At 35.0% G+C, this 17851-nt stretch overlaps 2 protein-coding genes across 2 annotated transcripts; both read left to right on the top strand.

Annotated features, from left to right (window-relative positions):
- The first annotated feature begins 2061 nt into the window (after positions 1-2061).
- Positions 2062-3450, top strand: LOC132310000 (uncharacterized protein At4g26485-like). Its single transcript, XM_059808243.1, has 3 exons — positions 2062-2164; positions 2819-2993; positions 3240-3450. Exons 1-3 carry the CDS (start codon positions 2062-2064, stop codon positions 3448-3450), a joined length of 489 nt encoding a protein of 162 aa, XP_059664226.1.
- An 8697-nt stretch (positions 3451-12147) lies between these two features.
- Positions 12148-14430, top strand: LOC132308687 (uncharacterized). Its single transcript, XM_059806857.1, has 2 exons — positions 12148-12713; positions 12835-14430. Exons 1-2 carry the CDS (start codon positions 12440-12442, stop codon positions 13260-13262), a joined length of 702 nt encoding a protein of 233 aa, XP_059662840.1. The 5' UTR covers positions 12148-12439; the 3' UTR covers positions 13263-14430.
- The last annotated feature ends 3421 nt before the right edge of the window (positions 14431-17851 follow it).

Raw genomic sequence — 17851 nt, 5'->3', positions numbered from 1 at the left:
GTCCTGCAAGGAAAATGATTCATCAAAAGAAGCAAGTTCTGTGTAAGGAAAATCCAGTAAGGGAAGAATTATAAAGAGTAAAGAATTCTATTTGTAAATAAATTGATATATGGAAAGAATTAGAGGACAAGCAATGCGAGTCCTACCATAATTCTTCTAACTTTTGTATATAAATAGAGGCCCAGACTTCTAATAAAAGGATCAAGCAATTCTACGCCCCTCTAGACACTGTTCTTGTTTATTGAGTGAGTTGTTTTATTTTTCTCAATAATTATTGGTTGAGCGAAATTTTGCACTTACATACATCAATTAGAGGCTCTCTCTCTCCCACCCATGAATATATATATATATATATATATATATATATATATACATATATATATATATATACATACATGACATGAGGTGGCAGCGGCAGCGGCAGTGGTAGAGTCAGTTTAGTTTAGATGGACCAGATCTATTATCATTTCATTAAAAATGATGAATTTAAAGAAGAAATTATGGATTTATGAGAAAGTATGAAAGATGAGGAATTGGACTTATATGATGTTGTTAATAATAGTGCTAGGAAGAAGCCTAGGATTGTACAAGGACATGGTTATCTTCCACAGTCATTACTGGTTATGAATGGTTTGGAGACCAAATTAGCATCAACAAACAATGAATTAGCAGAGATGGTTGAAGCACTACATCAGCTCTCACAAAATACCGATTGTAGGAGACGGAGACTTCTCTTTCTCAACTTGTTTGGCCAAAGCTTTTGGTTCTGCTCACAACATGCGTGCTACCTCTCTCGATTCTATAGGTAAACAAACAAATTAATAATATCCACACAATTTTTTTCTTTTATTTTGACAATGCTAATTACTTCATATAATTTATAAATGTAATTAATGGTAACCTAAAAGGTGTTTAGTATATAGGGTTAAGTGCAAAAAAAACCCCGATAGATAGACTTTGTGCAAAACCAATCCCTATTTTTTGAAAGTGTGCATGAAAGTTCACAAAATTCAAAAAAAGTGCATGCAAGTCCACAAAATTCAAAAAAGGTACAAATAAGCCCTCTAACCACTTTTTGGTCAGAATTGACCTAAAATAAATTTAAAAACCCTAATTTGCCCTTTTATCTTCCTATTCTACCATTTTGTTGAGTTGACTCAGTGTGTTATCAAAGCCACATTACAAACCCAAATTTGTTGGGTTGACTCAGTTGACCCGAACAAGTTCCATAACAGCTATTGACCATCGTCCCACAACAACACCGGCAACACCAACTCCACCCCCACAACGGCGGCACCATCACCACCATCCCTCACCGTCCCCACACCTACACCAGCGACGCCACAGTCGGCTGCAGGAAAGGGGAGAGAATATGAAGAGAGAGAGAGAGAGAGAGAGAGACCCATTTTCCACAGACCCATTACACTCCACACTCTCTCAGCCCACCTCCGAACTAGACTCGGAACATTGCTCGCCCAAGTCCCCGAACCCAACTGCAACAGAGGACGGACCTATCGAACTCCCACCTTCCACTCCATCCATTTTCGCCACCACCGACGACCCTACGCCTCTCCAAGTCGCCGCCAGTGTTATGCTCACCGGGGCCATCTCTGTCTTCCTCTTCCTCTCTCTCCGTTGCCGTGCAAAGCGAGCCAAAGAACTGCAATTTAGTTCGTCGGGAGCGAAAAAATCGTTAAAGGAGGAAGAGGTCGTAGGATTGGGTTTGGAAATCGGGAGCGAAGAAATCGTTTGCGAAGAAATTGTCCTCATAAGCAACTATAGGGCTTTATGGATCCGGTGACCATGGCATCCTCAAATCGCATCTTTCTCTCGTCTCATTATTCGCAATCCCGTCAATAACTATAGACACTAAATTTCGCAAACCCAATCACAAAATCATTATCAACTTACAAAATTACTTCGGTGTGATTCGCCCATTTGCTACTAGAGCCCAAACTCCTCCAACACAAATGAATCATCGCAACAGGAAATACTAAATCATATGGAGAAAATAAATCCAAATCCTAAAACTGATTCACCATTTTTTTCGGCAATGAAGTTATGGTAGGGGTGACGGTAGTTGCAGAAGTGGTGGGTGATGGCAGTGGCTCAGTGGTTCAATATGATTGGTTCGGCAATGATGGCGGTGACGGTGGCTTTGTAGGTCGATTGGATAAAATTGCTTGAGAGAAGTTCGTTGCTTGATTGGTCGACGTTATGGTGGCGTTTCAAAAAATCCGTGGTTTGATTGGTTTGGCGATGACGGTGGCGGCAGTGAGTTTGTAGGGTTCGATTGAGTAATTGTTTTAGTTTTCAATACGATGGAGTGCTTGTGAGAGACTATGGTGGCAGCGGCGGTGGCGGGATTGCGGCACAGTGGTGGGAAGAGAAAGTGGGACGGTGGGCATTGACGGCCGGTAATGGCTGCCGAAGATTAAGAAAAAAGATTTGATATATACACTTAGAGAAAGCTGCTGCAGATTTTAGAAGAGATGAGAAAGAAAAAAATAAAAAAAAAAGAAAAAGAAAAAGAAAAGAATAAAGGACCTAAAATGGTAATTTTACATTGTCTAATTTTTTAAATAATATTTTATTTATATGAGAGAGGGTATTATCGTCATTTTACACGACCAGGGACCTAATCGCACCAAATTGATAGTATAAGGGGGTTTTTTTACCACACATGGACTAATATGCACTATATCGATAATAGAGGGGGGTTTTGTGCACTTAACCCTAGTATGTACTATATATATTAGTGGTTGAATTTGAATCAGAGTTATTGTGATTGTCAGAGTTTTTGATGATTAACTACAAGAGCTCCATGCTCACATTCATGAACTAAAGAGTCGAGGTTGTGCCGTTATGCATGATGTGGATGCAACCAAGATGGGAGATGATTATGTGCCCAGTAGCCTCAAGTATGATCGAATTGTATTCAATTTCCCCCATGCTGGCTTTTCCAAAATTGAATCACGCCAATCTCAAATCAGGTCGATCTCTCTCAATTTTTCCATTAACCAAGGAATTAGATTGTATAATTCATTTTTTTTTTAGTTAGTGGTAGTAACATACACATGCATGCTTCTACTGAGACTTAAACTTCTCACCTCTCCATGATAAGTAAGTGCCGATACCGCTAGGCTACTTGCCAGTTGGTAGCTAGTATAAACTTGATTTTTGTATGTTGCTGGTGGGACAAAACAGCAAGCTAAACTATTTTCATGTTTGTTTTGCAGGAGAAACCAGAATTTTGTGATGTCATTCTTGAAAAATGCTAAGAAGATGGTTAAGGATGATGGAGAAATTCATATTTCTCGCAAATCAAATGGCTTCTTTAAGGAATGGAAAATTGAATTGCTAGGACTATTTAGCAGCGGCCTGCGACTCAAGGAAGAGGTGGCATTTAACTTGTCTGATTATCCCGGTTACAACACGAAATATGGGTAGGGAGGTGATAAGAATTTCAACTGCAACCCTAGCTCCACTTACAAGTTTATGCTCCGCCCTAGCACCACTTCCAAGTTCATGTTGCCAACTGATCAAATTAACATCAGGGATGACAGGCGGCCATGCAGCGTGCATTTTGTCAAAGTTTACTATCAACTTTTTTTAGCTATCTATCTATGAAGCATGGATATATTACAATAATATATTTGGTGAAATCTCCTTTGATGCCAATACTTTTGTACCTTGCACTACATGCACATCATTTCTCGATGGAAAAAGTGATTAATATGAAATTACAGCTTGAATTGTTTTCCAAACTTCATGGTGCTGAAAATTTGATTATTTCTGCGGTGCATTTGGTTCTCTATTTTCCATTATTTTCTACCTTCATACTAATAATTGTTTAAGTAATGCAAAAATATTCAACAAATCTAACTCAAAACATTACTCAACCAATTTTGAACCAAAGCTACCCGAGCTTGTTTTTTATTTTATTTTTATTATTTTTTAATTCATAAATTCGGTGCCACAACAAGAACAATCTCCATCTTAAGAAAATATGAGAAGTAATTCATCTGAAATTAATTCAAAATCCCAAATCATGGAGGAATATATAACATATTACCCTATTAAATAAGGTAGGACCAAAACCAAAACAATAGTTATGGATTCTTTATTAGATGCAAGAGAGTAGTTATAGAACGTACACATTAGTCCAGCTTTTTTAGTTCTACACATGTAGCAACAGATCAAATATTCAAAATTCACAAGTAGTTAATGAAACTTTAAATGCTAGCTGGTCCTTCTTTGTATATGCTTCCATGTCTTACAAAGAGCCAAATGACTATCTAAAACAAAAGCAACTAGATGCCTTGTTCGTATGTAATTTTAATTGTCTTTTTCTCTGATATTAATAAAATTTCATTGAAAAATGCTGGTCCTTCTTTGATATACTGAATTTTGGGAGAATAATAAAAGCTTATTTCTCATTTTCACTAAGTTCTTTAATTTCTGAGCCCGCATGATTTTGCTCTTGGATTTTATTTCAAAATTTTTTATACCAATTGAAGCTATCACTACCATATATAAGCACTTTACATTTTTATTACTTCCATGTTATTTAATAAAATGCTGGTTGTTTTACAATTTTGAGAGAATAATAAAGCTTATTTCTCATTTCAACTGAGTTCTTTAATTCCTGAGCCCGTACGATTTTGCTACTAATTGAAGATATTACCACAATATATAAACACTTCACATTTTTCTTATCTAGGCAATGTGGGATTGTTTCTGTAGCTTGTCTGTGGTAGCCTATTAGTGCACAGCACACTCGCCCACAAAGTCGCCACAATCACTCCCTTGAAACCTAACTCCCCGTTGGCCACATTTCCAACTAGACCTGTTAATGGAGCGGATCCTGATCCGGATCCGATTTGATTATTCGGATATAGATTGAACAAAAAATCCGATAATCCGATTACGATCCGAATCCGATAATCCGTTAGCTTAACAAATCGGATATGAATTATGCTGATTCGATCCGTTAATAATCCGATCCGATTCGATTAAAATTATTTATATAAATAATTATATATATAATAATTATTTATCAATAATTTTACATATATATCTATCTATATATATATATATCAATACTCCTATTAAAATTGTATTAGAGGTAACCCAAAAATCCAAAAAGAAAATATATATATATATATATATATATATATATATATATATATATATATATATATAATGTTATATATACAATAGTGTGGTGTTATCATCTATATGCTAATAAATCTCTTAATATACATACTAATAATATCATACTCTTTATTCATTAACAAATAGTAAATAATTTACAATATACTATATATCAATGTTATATATATTAGTTACATATTACTAAATTTATATATATTAATTATTTATCATTATATTCATTTGGTTGCATAGTTATATTATGTAGCATTTTGTACATTAGCAATTCTCCGCTTCATCTAACTTTATAATTATATATGTTAGTAAATATGATTTTAATCCGAATTCGAATCCGATTCGATACGAGTCCGAGCTAAATAGGATATGAATTGGGACATCTAGTCCGAGAACCCGTTAGTGATCTGAATCTGATAATCCGTTTGCTTCGGGCCTGTTTACTAACACTTTTACTTTCTTATTTTTGCTTTCTCTAAAAGTAAACTTATAATTCTTGTGATATCCCCAGATTTTCGAATGCGGGTTGGCTAGGCCCACGTCCGAACGCCCGGGGATATCAAAAACGAATCGCTAATAAACGAACACAGAATACATGAGGATAAATAAGAATAAATAAAATGCTGAAATGAACACTAAAATGATAATCCAGTAAATCCGCAGAATAAAATTTCATTAAATAATAAAATATTCGGATATATCCAATCTTCTACTACTAATACAACTCGGAAATCCATATTATGTGGACTCCTAGAAAATCCCAACAGAACAAGTGACAGCAATAACTGTCTACATTAGAATACTGAAACATAAAGGAAACTCTTATGTAGAAAATCTGGAAGAGTGAAGTAGACTGATCCCTACTCAGCACGAACAACCTTTACTCCTGACGAACACCTAAAAAATAATGGTGAGTCAGGCCCACAAATAAGTTCTATTTTAGTACAGTCCAAGCAGAGATTCGATACAGGTATACATCCTAGTCAATCCAACAATAACTAGTATCCCGTATATATATATATAAATACACACTAAAGGAACCTCACTAGACTATAGGGTTGCCTCAACCTGAATAGTAGGCAACATGCAAAACGCACATATAGTGGGCATGAATACCTAGACCTACCAGGGCACACAACTATACTATATCTAGCTACACATCCTTGGCGATATACGTGCCCTAACCATTGATCCTAAGACTCAAGCTCATATCATGGTACATAATTATATATATAAATCTAGTAACCATCCTATCCAGTATAAAGTAATCCTCTACAAATAATCCTCTATAAGTCATTCAACTTGTTCAGCTGACCTAACTTGAATATAAGTAGGACTTAACATTTTAGTTAATCCATTCACTTATACAAAATAGGTAGGACTTAACTGATAAGTTAATCCGTCCTTAGAGTGCCACCATCCCATACTGGTGCACTACTTTCACACAATCTAATAGTTGATGTAATAATTAAAGAAATACATCAAATAATCTAGAAATAAATATAATAACATAATGTCATGCTATAATATGAATGACTTATAATTTATTTAAGCTTCCTATATCATATCCTATATAAACTGAATCTTAAACATGCTGATATTTTATTATACAGTCAAGTAAGCATTCTCCGTATCCAATTCATGTTACATATTTAATCTCAACTGTTAGAACAATTTACAAAGATTAAATCCATTCATTCCTTAAAGAATTTAAATAGCATGCATTGTTGCACTTAAGTCTATTTAGAATTTGTTTAAACTCATACCTAGTCCTTATTTAATGATTAGGACCCCTCAAAATCAATTAAAATTAATTTAACGCTGTTTACGAAACTTCCCCAGGTAAGGCTCGAGCTTTTATCCTAATTGCTCGAGCTTTCTGTCAAAGGCTCGAGCTTCCTGTTCGTTGCTCGAGCTTTACATCCCAGGCTCGAGCTTTTCTTTTCAGGCATGAGCTTTCCACTTATGGCTTGAGCTTTACATTCCAGGCTCAAGCACTGTAACGGCGGATCGAGCACTGTTACGCAAATCTACCCAGAAACCCTACTATGAATTTATTTTTTACTGTTTAAGGATTATAAGGCATGTTTCTAAGTTCCATCAATCCACAGATATGAAAATACATCATTTAAACATGTAAAAATTCATAAAGGAAATCAGATCAAATCCATGAATTTAACAATTCATACAACAAGAACAAATATGAAACAAATTCATAAAACCTATGTTCTAATCCAATTAAACATGCATAATTATTTAATTTTAATGTTTAATCATCCTGGAATTTCCTAGGCATGTATAGAAACACGAATCAAAGGAAAAGAGGCAGAAGAAGAACTTGCCTTAAACTTTCGGATCGAAAGTTAAACTTCTTCTTCCTTGATCTTCTTTTCTAAAGATTCTTCTCCTTATTCCTTTCTCTTCCTCCTTCTCTCTCTCTAAAAATATATTACGTGATATATTTTAACCCCCTTTTACAACCTATAGTTATATATTTATAGGCTAAATAATAACCCTATTCCTTTTCTCAATCAAAGTCAACTTAATAGAGAAAATAACAATTAAAATATTGAAAAGGTAACTTAAAACATGATACGTATAAAATCTATGTGTATCCTTATTATATAAAATATTTAAAATATATACATCAAATTAAATAATAATACTAAAGTTACCATAAAAGTAATTAATAAATTACTTTCCTTTTATATAGGTATATACATATATATCTATATACATATATATCTATATATATATATATACAACTATCCATGGGTAATTATTCATACCCATTAAACCTCCTATCAAAGTAGTCCATGTGACCTAATTGGATAGCCCATTACTACTAACCATAACCATAAAATAAAACAAAACGTTTAATTATTTAATCTACAACTAATTACAATTAATTAAACACATCATTTAAGCACACAATCAAATAAACAAATAATACAAATAACCCCTAGACAAATAGTCAATTAATCAATTAAACAATTAAAAATGTAATGAAAATAAATAAATAAATACCGAGACTATCCTTTTAAAATTAGGGGTATTACAATTCTCATTTCTAAAACTGAAATACATAGTAGAATCATGTTTTATAATCTTTTATGCTTTCAATATTTTGAAAACAAAAAATTAGAAAGTAAGTTTAATAATTACTTCATTTGTCCCATTTTAAATGGAGGTAGTATTATTTTAATTTTGGTTTCTAAATTCTAAGCACAGGTTTGTATCCACCACGCTCACATCCTCAGATAAACCTGCTACATCATCTTACCAAATTCTTAAAAACTTTAACCCAGATTGATAGACTCACACAGGAATTTGAGTGGGCATATTGCAAATGTTTGATTTATAAAATCAATTGTAATCAACTAGCAACAAAACCTTCGTTCCTTCTCTTTTGGAAAAAATGGCCAAGAATATAGACCAGAAAACCAACACGACAGATCCAACACAACATAGCTTCGGCCCCCTCTGCTTACATGGACAAGCCTGCCGCCTCCGCATCCTCTTAGCTCTCGTCGCAATCGCCGCCGAAGTCATCGTAACGGACATCCCTCATGTGATCCTGAACCTCTGCTCAGTGGTTGTGGTGGGTTTTGATGTGTATGAGAGAGGAGAGAAATGGTTGATTTGGGTTTCTACACTGATGTGGTTTGATGTGTATTAGAGAGAAGATAGATGATTGTGGCAGTAGATGTGGTGGGATTTGATGTGTATGAGAGATGAGAGAGATGGTTGATTTCGGTATATTATTTGATGGGGTTTGATGTGTATGAGAGGGGAGTCTTTGTCCAGATAGAGAGAGATACTGGTAGAAAGTGTGATGGGTGGTGTCTTTCATCGTCGCCGGTGGGTAGTGTCTTTCATTGTCGCCGGTGGGTGGGATGAGATAATGACGACAGAGAGGGAAATGACGATAGGTGATGAGGGTTGGGTGAGAATGGTGGGGTGAGATGACAGAGAGGGAGAGGGAGAGGATTATGGGTGAGTAAAATGCTACAGTAACTGAAAATATTTCCCGTATACAATGTAGAAAATAGAGAAAGTAACCAATCCCTATTTTCTCATTCCTTCATTAAATGTGAAAGTATTTTCTAGAATATGAAAAGTAAAATTATATTAATAAATATAATTTTCACTTTTTACTTCACATTTTAGGAATTAACAGTAAAAAATAGGAATCATTCCTGTTAGTAATTAGGCCCTTAACAAATAGGATATGGATTTGATCGATCTGATCCAAATCCGATTCGTTAACAGGCCTACTTCCAGTCTTTGTGAGTAACAACTATGAAAAAGAGAGAGGGTAAAGTACAGCAACACCCCCCTAAGGTTTGGTAAACTCAGATGAAACTTAACCTGTTTTGGGACAATAATAACCCCTGATGATATTTGCAAACCAAACAGAGCCTTAAAACATGTGAAAAGTCAACATTACCCCTCACTATTTTATTAATTTTAATTATAAAATATTAAAATAGTTTAAGACCAAATTACCCTCAACAAAAAATAGACCGGCGAAGAGAGACCTAATGCAGAGTAAGTATTGAGATTCAACAAAAATGGCAGCAACAATAACTTCCGGGGTAAAAAACGGTAGCAACAATGGTACTCTGCTACCAAACTACCAACAAAACAAAACCCCACATTGTTTTATCACCGCCCTTGACCCCAAGTCTCTGATCCTCCCACAATTTTCCGATTATGAAAAACCCAATCTTCTGCAACTCACAACAGAGAGCTTCGTCATGGAAAGAGGACCCATATACAAAGCGTACGCCGATTTGAGAGAATCAAAGCTTAGAATGAAGAACTTGAGACAACAACAACCTCAGGAACAGGAATTCAATCTTTCACCACTAAAGAAACAGGTGAGATTTCAGAAGAATTTTTCGGTGACCCCGATTAGGCGAAAAAGGGTCTTCTATTCTCACTCAATCAGTGCCCTAATTATGGTGATTCCGACGACGAATTGCCAAAAATGGACCGATGAAAAGAGACCCAGTTCGGTGAGCTTACCCAATGCCGGAGTACACAAGTCATGCGTTGGGCTTAATAGCGGTGGTGGCAATAGTTGTTCGACGAGGGTGGCGGTGAGTGCTCTCGCTGCTCTGTTGATTCTCTCTGTCTCTGGCAACGACATCGACGCGTCGCTCAAAATTGGAGCCCGGTATTGATCTAACCCACGACGGCGCACAAAATTAGAGCCATCAGTCCGACGAAGCTTCAAATTACAAGACCTAATTCTGTCTAGCAAGCCCCAAATCCGGTGAATTTCAGTTCAGACCGACGGACCCTAAGCACGAACAGTTGCCGCGACCCAAAAGCTTACCCATCATCTCCGGTGAAACTCATCTGTGTATACATATATATTCACCAAAAGTTGAAAAGAACAAGTGCCTGCATGTTCTTTTCTATTTTTTAATTTCATATATGGTTACCTAATTTTTTATTTTCAATTCTCATTGATATCAGTAAGGCACTTGTTCTACTTTTGGAGGGTTATCACAAACAGTTCACCATCGCAGCCTATATATACATATACATATATATATGTACATATAGGTATGCACATTTTGAGGTTAGAAATGTCCTTTTATAGTCAATATAAAAGTCAAAGGGTAAAAATGTTAATTAATTACTATTGGGGTGTCTTTGGCAAACGTATCAAACTTGAAGGGATGTTACTGTACTTTGTTCCAAAATAGACTAAGGCCTAGTTTGGTGCGCAGAAATGGAAAGAAGCAGGAATGGAATGTAAGTGGGAATGGAATGGGAATGATATAAGAATGGAATGATCATTCTCATTCCACTGTTTGGATGCAAATAGAGAATGGAATAACTATTCTCATTGCTGTGTTTAGTTAGATCAAATAAAAAACTAGAATGAAATGATTTGTAAATTAATTTTTTCAAAATTTCCTTGCTTGTAATATATCAATTATATTAAAACATATTCTTATAATATATTAGTTACTATATTAAAACATATTCTTATCATATAATAAAACTAAATTATACCAATAGATGCTTGGGCCATTGACTAAAAATGGTATGGGACAGTTGGTGGGTGATGTTATAGGAGTGTTTATATATATATATGTGTGTGTGTGTGTGTGTGTGTGTGTGTGTGTGTGTATATATATATATATATATATATATATATATATATCTGCAAGTGAATCAGTGGGTAGAGCCGAACAAGAAAAAATCCATAAAGAAAGAGAGCTACTAGCAACAGTGCAGACGGCATAATCCAGTGACCAAATGCCGGCAAACCTCTTTTATTCTTTTTTATCTTTGGTTTTTCATCTATTCGATTCTTCTAACCCTCCTTTTTTCTTTTCTTTTTCTTTTTCTTTTTCTTTTTTTTTTTTTTTTTTTTTTTTCATCCTATGGCAAGATGGTTGATTCCTTTGATTCAAAATATCAGTCTTACAGAAGCAGAAAAAGCCGGACCCATCATTCTTACGAAGTGTATTTAGGAAAATCTGGTCAAAGAAATGCAGGTTTAGAGCTTCTAGGGTTCAGAGGGAGTTCGGGCAATTACGGAGCATTCAAGAATTGCTGGTGGTCAATCATGTTGGTGAACCTAACATCTTCCAGTTTATCATTCCAGATGATCAAGTCCGCCAAAGAATCATCCTTGATGGCCCTGCGCCACTTCCTAATAAAGAGAAAATTAGGGTTTCGGTAAGAACAAATTACAGAGCGAAAAAGGCAAATAAAGAGCGATATATATATATATATTCCATGGTATATAGTGAAGTGTGAAGAGAGAAAAAGGAGAGAGAGAGAGGGTGTACAGATATGCATATATGAAGAGAGAGAGAGAGGGTGTACAGATATGCATATACGAAGAGAGAAGAGGAGAGAGAGGGAGGGTGTACAGAGAGTAGAGAGTAAAGAGAGAAAGTGCGAAGAATGCATATGGATTTTTTTGGTCTTTGCATTTTATTACTTTAATATAGTGAGAATGGAATAGCCATTCCACAAGTCCAAAAGAGGAATGGTCATTCCACCTAAAAGTTGGAATGAGCATTCCAGAGAATAGTCATTCCACTTTTAAAGTGGCACATCAAACAAGAGAAAGGAATGAGAAAGTAGAAGGTCATTCCATTCCACTCCATTCTAATACACCAAATTAGGCCTAAAATTCCTTTTAACAAACTTTAAGGGTGGTACTGTATTTTATCAAAAAAAAAAAAAATTAGACAATCAGAAATGTCGTATCATAACAAAATTATTTCGTGATGAGATGGTGCAAAGTTTTATCTTCCTTTTCAACCAAGATTTTATAACAAATAAAAATTCCATTTCATTTCCTTACCTTTCCTTTCCTTTCGATCAAACTGCGCCACTTCAAAACCTAACTTTATATTCGGACATCGGCAATCCACAGTTCCACTCCATATATCTATTACAATCTATATATAGGATGGAATTCAAGTTTCGAGCCATCGATGAGCAAGCGTCCACGTACCTCCATTATTCTTCAACCATGAGCTACTTCACAGAGCAAGCACTCCGAGGTCTGTACAATTCCTAGATTCTTAAATTAAACAGAGTTTGTGTCGATTTTCAATTCGATTTCAGCAATGTCCTTGGTTTATAACATTTATTTTTCCACCGATAACCTCCTTTGTGTTTCAGCTGGTTACCGGAGCAATGATTTTGGACGCGCCAACGACTTCTTTCGAAACCCTAGCAATTATGGTGAAGCGATGATTCTGAGGGAGATTGAAAGAGAACGAATCAGAGAAGAAATTATGGCAGCGGAGATGGGTCGGAAGCGTTTATTAGTAGAAGCAGAGGTGAGAAGGGAAAGAGAGATGATGGCATTGCGAAGAGTGGATGGGTTACCATTGGCTTCTTCGTCAGTGTGGTTTGAGCCGAGAATTTCGATTTTGAATCCATTTGAAGGTCGTAGATTACTTGAAGAAAGATTGGCATTGTCGTTTGAGGAAACATCGAGCTATTCAAATCGCCGCCGAAAGATTGGAGGACTCGAGACTTCTGAGACCATGCCCTTTGAACGGTTCGTTTTCTCTCTGTCAGAACCAACAAAGTGTGAAAACTAGATGATCAGTTTGTGTAAAGACTTAATCTTGTGTTAGGATCAAGAACAAAGGTTATGAAACCCTAAAAAAAACACATCTTGAGAGGCCGAAATGAGTGGATGGTGTGTTTTCATTCTCTCTCTATGAATGAAATGAAATGACCCAATTTTCACTGAGGGGAGCAGAGTGTGAAAGTGATAATATCTAAGCCACATATCGGAAACTCAGGTTGTTTCCCTCAAAGATTGTTAAATTTCACACAAAAATGAAATAAAATGACCCAAGTTACATAGAGGGGAGTGAGTGCCAAAGTGACAAAATCTAAATCACATAGATCGGCATGCGGTCACGAATCCGAAAGAATTATGTGATTTAGAAAACGTGATCTTTTAGAAGAATTATGTGATTTAGGAAAGATAACTGAAGCTTATTTCCCTCCAAGGATTGTTGAATTTCACACAAATCTGTGACGAAGCTAACGGTCCGTCAAAGTTTGTGATGTATTTGAATACCTAGGGGAAGCTTGTGGGATACAACTTTACGGAGTTTTTTGAATACTTGCGGAAAGCTTGTGTGTGGGAATCGTGGGATATAGCTTTACTTCAGGGAAGTTTGTGATATTTACCCATATATATATAGAGAGAGAGATGGTGTAGTAGATTTTAAGATATGAGATCCACATGACATGAAGTAGCAGTGGCAGAGTAAGTTTACATGGAGCACATTTATCTATTCTCATATCTTTAACAATGTGTTATGAATTTAGAGAAAAAAATGTGTGGCATGAAGAGAAAGGCATAGAAGATGAGAAATGTGATTGTCATGGGAACTTCAATTTTAAAGCTGCTTGGAATAAATGCAGGAAAAAGCAAACAGAGTCAATTGGCATAATCTTGTTTGATAATTCTGTAGGCCTAGAACTTCTCTTATAGCTTGCTTTATTATGCATGATATCTTACCCTCTCTTCATAATTTAAAGAGAAGAGGTATCTATACTTTAGCCATTTGTCATTTGTGTAGAAGAGATGAAGATTCTACTGGACATATTTTCTAGAGGTGTCCTTTTGCTCAAGAGCTTTGGTTCTGGTTTATTGATTGTTGCAATTGGGAGAACTTTGAAGATTTAAGTTCATTTCAGGAATTGGTAGATTGGTTTTTGCTTATTCCTCTTCTTCTCAGTTGAGGGACTAAGTTGTAATACCCCGATATTTTAAAAAAGATTTATTAATTAAATTAATTTATATTATATTATTATTATTATTATTTTTAAATGATTTGTTTTATTTAATTAGGTGCTTGATAGTTGTGATTTGTTTTATTTAATTAAGTGCGTAGGTAAATTGTATTGTTTTAATTAAATTATATTTTGTAATTTTATTTGTTAAATTTATACGGTGTTTGATTTGTGGAATGCTAGTTAGTGAATTGTTTATTTGATTTGCGTGATTTTATATTGGTGTAACTTTATTTAATTTCATTATGTTAGGTATTTAAGTTATTTGGATTGGGATTAAAGGAAGTTGGACCAACGGATGTGGTATTGGGCTTGAAGGAAGCCTTGTTGGGTTAATTGGTAAAGGCCCGTGGTTGTGAGGATATTTAATAATTATCTTTGCATAATTATACCTATATAATTACATGTGTATATTAATTCATTATTAAATCATGTGGAGGGGTATATATGTCAATATAATTATATATTGATATATATAGGTATATATAATTTATTTAACTAATGGTTATATATGGAAGGTAATATATATATATATATATATATATATATATATATATATATATATATATACATTAAAATATATGTATGTATATATATTATTTAAAAGATAAATATTATTTATTTTATATGATAATAATCCTAATGGGAAAAGGATTTAGGTTTTTGAATGTGTATAAATAGACACATAAGACTTTAGGGTTAAGAGTTTTTCCACGTTAGAAAAATAAGAGAATTAGAGAGAGAAGAAGAAGGGCTAGCGAAGAGGAGGCCGGATCAAAGAACGTAAGAGGAGACCAAATTTGGAAAAGAAAAGGCGAGTTCTTCTCTACTTCTCCTCTTAGAACTCATAAACTTATCACCTTGATTATCGAAATTATAATTTTATTTTATTAAATTAAATTATTATTCAGATTGGAGGAGCATATTTATTCTTTACAAAATTATAGAATTAAACATGTGAATATATGTATGCAATGTTCTGATAATTTAGATCTTGTATGTGAGGTTAGGTTAAGTTAATTAAATTTTATTTTTTTTAAAATTTTTATATCTTGCGTTAACCTTGTGTAGCACGATTAATTAAATTAAATGGATTTTAATTTAATTGTATATGTTCATTTATGCCCAAAATAATAAATAAATCTTTTGGAATTTTCTGAGTTTTTTTTTAAAATTTTCTGGAATTAATTTATATTTTTAATGTTATTATAGAAATTATTTATATATACTGTTATATATAGAAATAGGTTAAATTGTTTAACATATGACATTACTGGAGGCGGCTGTAGCAAATAGGGTGTGCAATCCAGTGTGGTGCGGCTTAGAGTAAGTTGGTGTAGCACTGATCTGGGCCATGGGTTAAGTTGATGAGTGATTAGAATAATCCTATGCTTCGCGGTGCATGGAGGGATGGTGCACTTGAGCATCTAGACCATTCATTAGGTCTGGTCAAAGGAGGGATTATCCAGTATAGCGCGGCGTACCAAATCAACCAACAGCAACCAATTAGGAGCTGCCAACACGCGCCGAGAGTGGCTCAGGCGCGTGAGGGCGCGTGCAGGCGTGTGGACGCGCCTGCCGGTAAGGGGAAGCGCGTGGAGGCACGTGGGAGTAGTCTAGGGGTATGTGGCGGCGCGTGAAGGCGCGTGGGGATGCGTGTGAGGTCCTGGAAAGTTGCTTGAGACTCCGGTGAAGTTCCAGTATTTATCTTAAGCTTGTTAGGGTTAAAATTAATCATTAGAGGGTGTGTTCTTGATGTTCTGAGAGCCTCAGAGTGTTACTAAGAGACCTAGTAGCATTTAGTGGTATAAATACAATTAATTAAATATTTTTGCAATGAAAGGAGGGTAGATATGATTTTAAATAGTCAACGATTGGTATGGAATGTATGATACACACATATATATATATATATATTATAAAATATATGTGTATATATATATTATTTAAGATTATTAAATATTATAAATCTTGTTTGGTATGACTTGATTCGTGTATGGTATGGTTGATTTAAAAGCGTAATAGATACACGGTTATTAAATTAAGGACATGCTTATTATATGCATGTGAAGTCTATGTATAATTATACCTAGAGTTAAGTTTAAAGTTAGTACATGGTTGAATTGTAGGCATGGATGAGTTGCCAAAGGCTTTGATATACTGCCTTATTGGTTATGAATAAATTTCATATATGGGAAGCATGGTTGAATTGCTAATTAATTGTAAAAGTAAATATATTGAAGGAAGCATGGTTGAATTGCTAGTATATAAATAAATATATTTATAAATGGCATGGTTGATTTGCCGGTGCATATTTAAATCGCTATATGTGTATATGACTAAATTACTGTTTAGGATGGAGTTAAGGTGAGTGGGGTTTACTTTATGAGAAAATTATAAAAAGGGGGGGCTTGGTCTAGGTATGACTAATAATTAATTATTGGTGAGTGGTTTTGACAATTTAATGCCCTATTAACAGATAGGATTCTTGTACTATATATATAAGTATTTATATATATTGGTAGCATCGTATATTAAAGTTAAAGCTTAATTAGGGATGGTTCTGGTAACGATGATCTGTTTATTGGTTTTCAGAGGCTTGGTAGAGAGAACTTGCTCGTAGGGTTTAACCCGCGATTTATTTTTCAGGTTGTTAGAAGGTCAAGTCTCAAGGTTGAGGATCCGCAGCTGGAGGACTTATCCATTCCTTCTATTTGCTTAAAAGTAGGATATTAGTTTTGTTTCAGTTGATATTAGTATTTATTTGGTTGAAATTCTAAATAGTAACTTTTGGTTAAGGGGTCCTTGAGTTACGGGATTCCCGAGTTGTAACCATTTGGAAGTTATTAATGGATTTACTATTAATTGGATTTCTTCAGCGTTTTATTTTATTCTTTATTTCATTTTGTAATCCGTGCTTGTTTAAATACTATAATTAGTTTGATATTCCCTAATTTTTTGCGCGGACTTGATCAACCCGTGTTCCGAAATTAGGGGGTATCACAGTTGGTATCAGAGCACTCCAGGTTCAAGTGTCCCTAGGGTGTCTTTCGTTATGTGAATTCCGCTTTGTGTACTCTTTTCTTTAGAGCTTAAGTTTAGGATACATTGTATTCCTTTACGGTCCGTTAAAATCGTACTGATGTCTGTCGTTCTATGTTAACAGCATGGTTAACACTGGAAGAGGACAGAATCTGAACCGTCGACAGAGGAGAGCTGCACGTAGGCAGCAAGAACACCTGCAACGTCAGCAAATGGAGGAAGAGCAACAACGACTTGGGTTTCAGGATGAGGGTCAGGTTCAGGAGGAGCAAGAGTCCGGCTCAGGGCAGGGATCCAGAGTATCCTCCTCACATCAATGACCTCATTGCTCGGG

Source organism: Cornus florida, unplaced genomic scaffold (assembly GCF_030987335.1).
Source record: "Cornus florida cultivar Cherokee Brave unplaced genomic scaffold, ASM3098733v1 CherokeeBrave_3.0.0_Hap2_Chr05, whole genome shotgun sequence".
Taxonomy (NCBI): domain Eukaryota; kingdom Viridiplantae; phylum Streptophyta; class Magnoliopsida; order Cornales; family Cornaceae; genus Cornus; species Cornus florida.
The sequence above is the reverse complement of the archived record's forward strand: the minus strand, read 5'-3'. Positions and strand labels throughout refer to the sequence as shown.

What these genes read in the sequence shown, in the direction of transcription:
- LOC132308687 (XM_059806857.1), top strand. Translation starts at nt 12,440, where the DNA reads ATGGTGCAAAGTTTTATCTTCCTTTTCAACCAAGATTTTATAACAAAT. An exon ending in CACAGAGCAAGCACTCCGAG is followed by an intron (nt 12,714 to 12,834) that starts GTCTGTACAATT and finishes TTTGTGTTTCAG; the next exon opens with CTGGTTACCGGAGCAATGAT.
- LOC132310000 (XM_059808243.1), top strand. Translation starts at nt 2,062, where the DNA reads ATGGTAGGGGTGACGGTAGTTGCAGAAGTGGTGGGTGATGGCAGTGGC. An exon ending in CGGTGACGGTGGCTTTGTAG is followed by an intron (nt 2,165 to 2,818) that starts GTCGATTGGATA and finishes ATTAACTACAAG; the next exon opens with AGCTCCATGCTCACATTCAT. An exon ending in TCACGCCAATCTCAAATCAG is followed by an intron (nt 2,994 to 3,239) that starts GTCGATCTCTCT and finishes TTTGTTTTGCAG; the next exon opens with GAGAAACCAGAATTTTGTGA.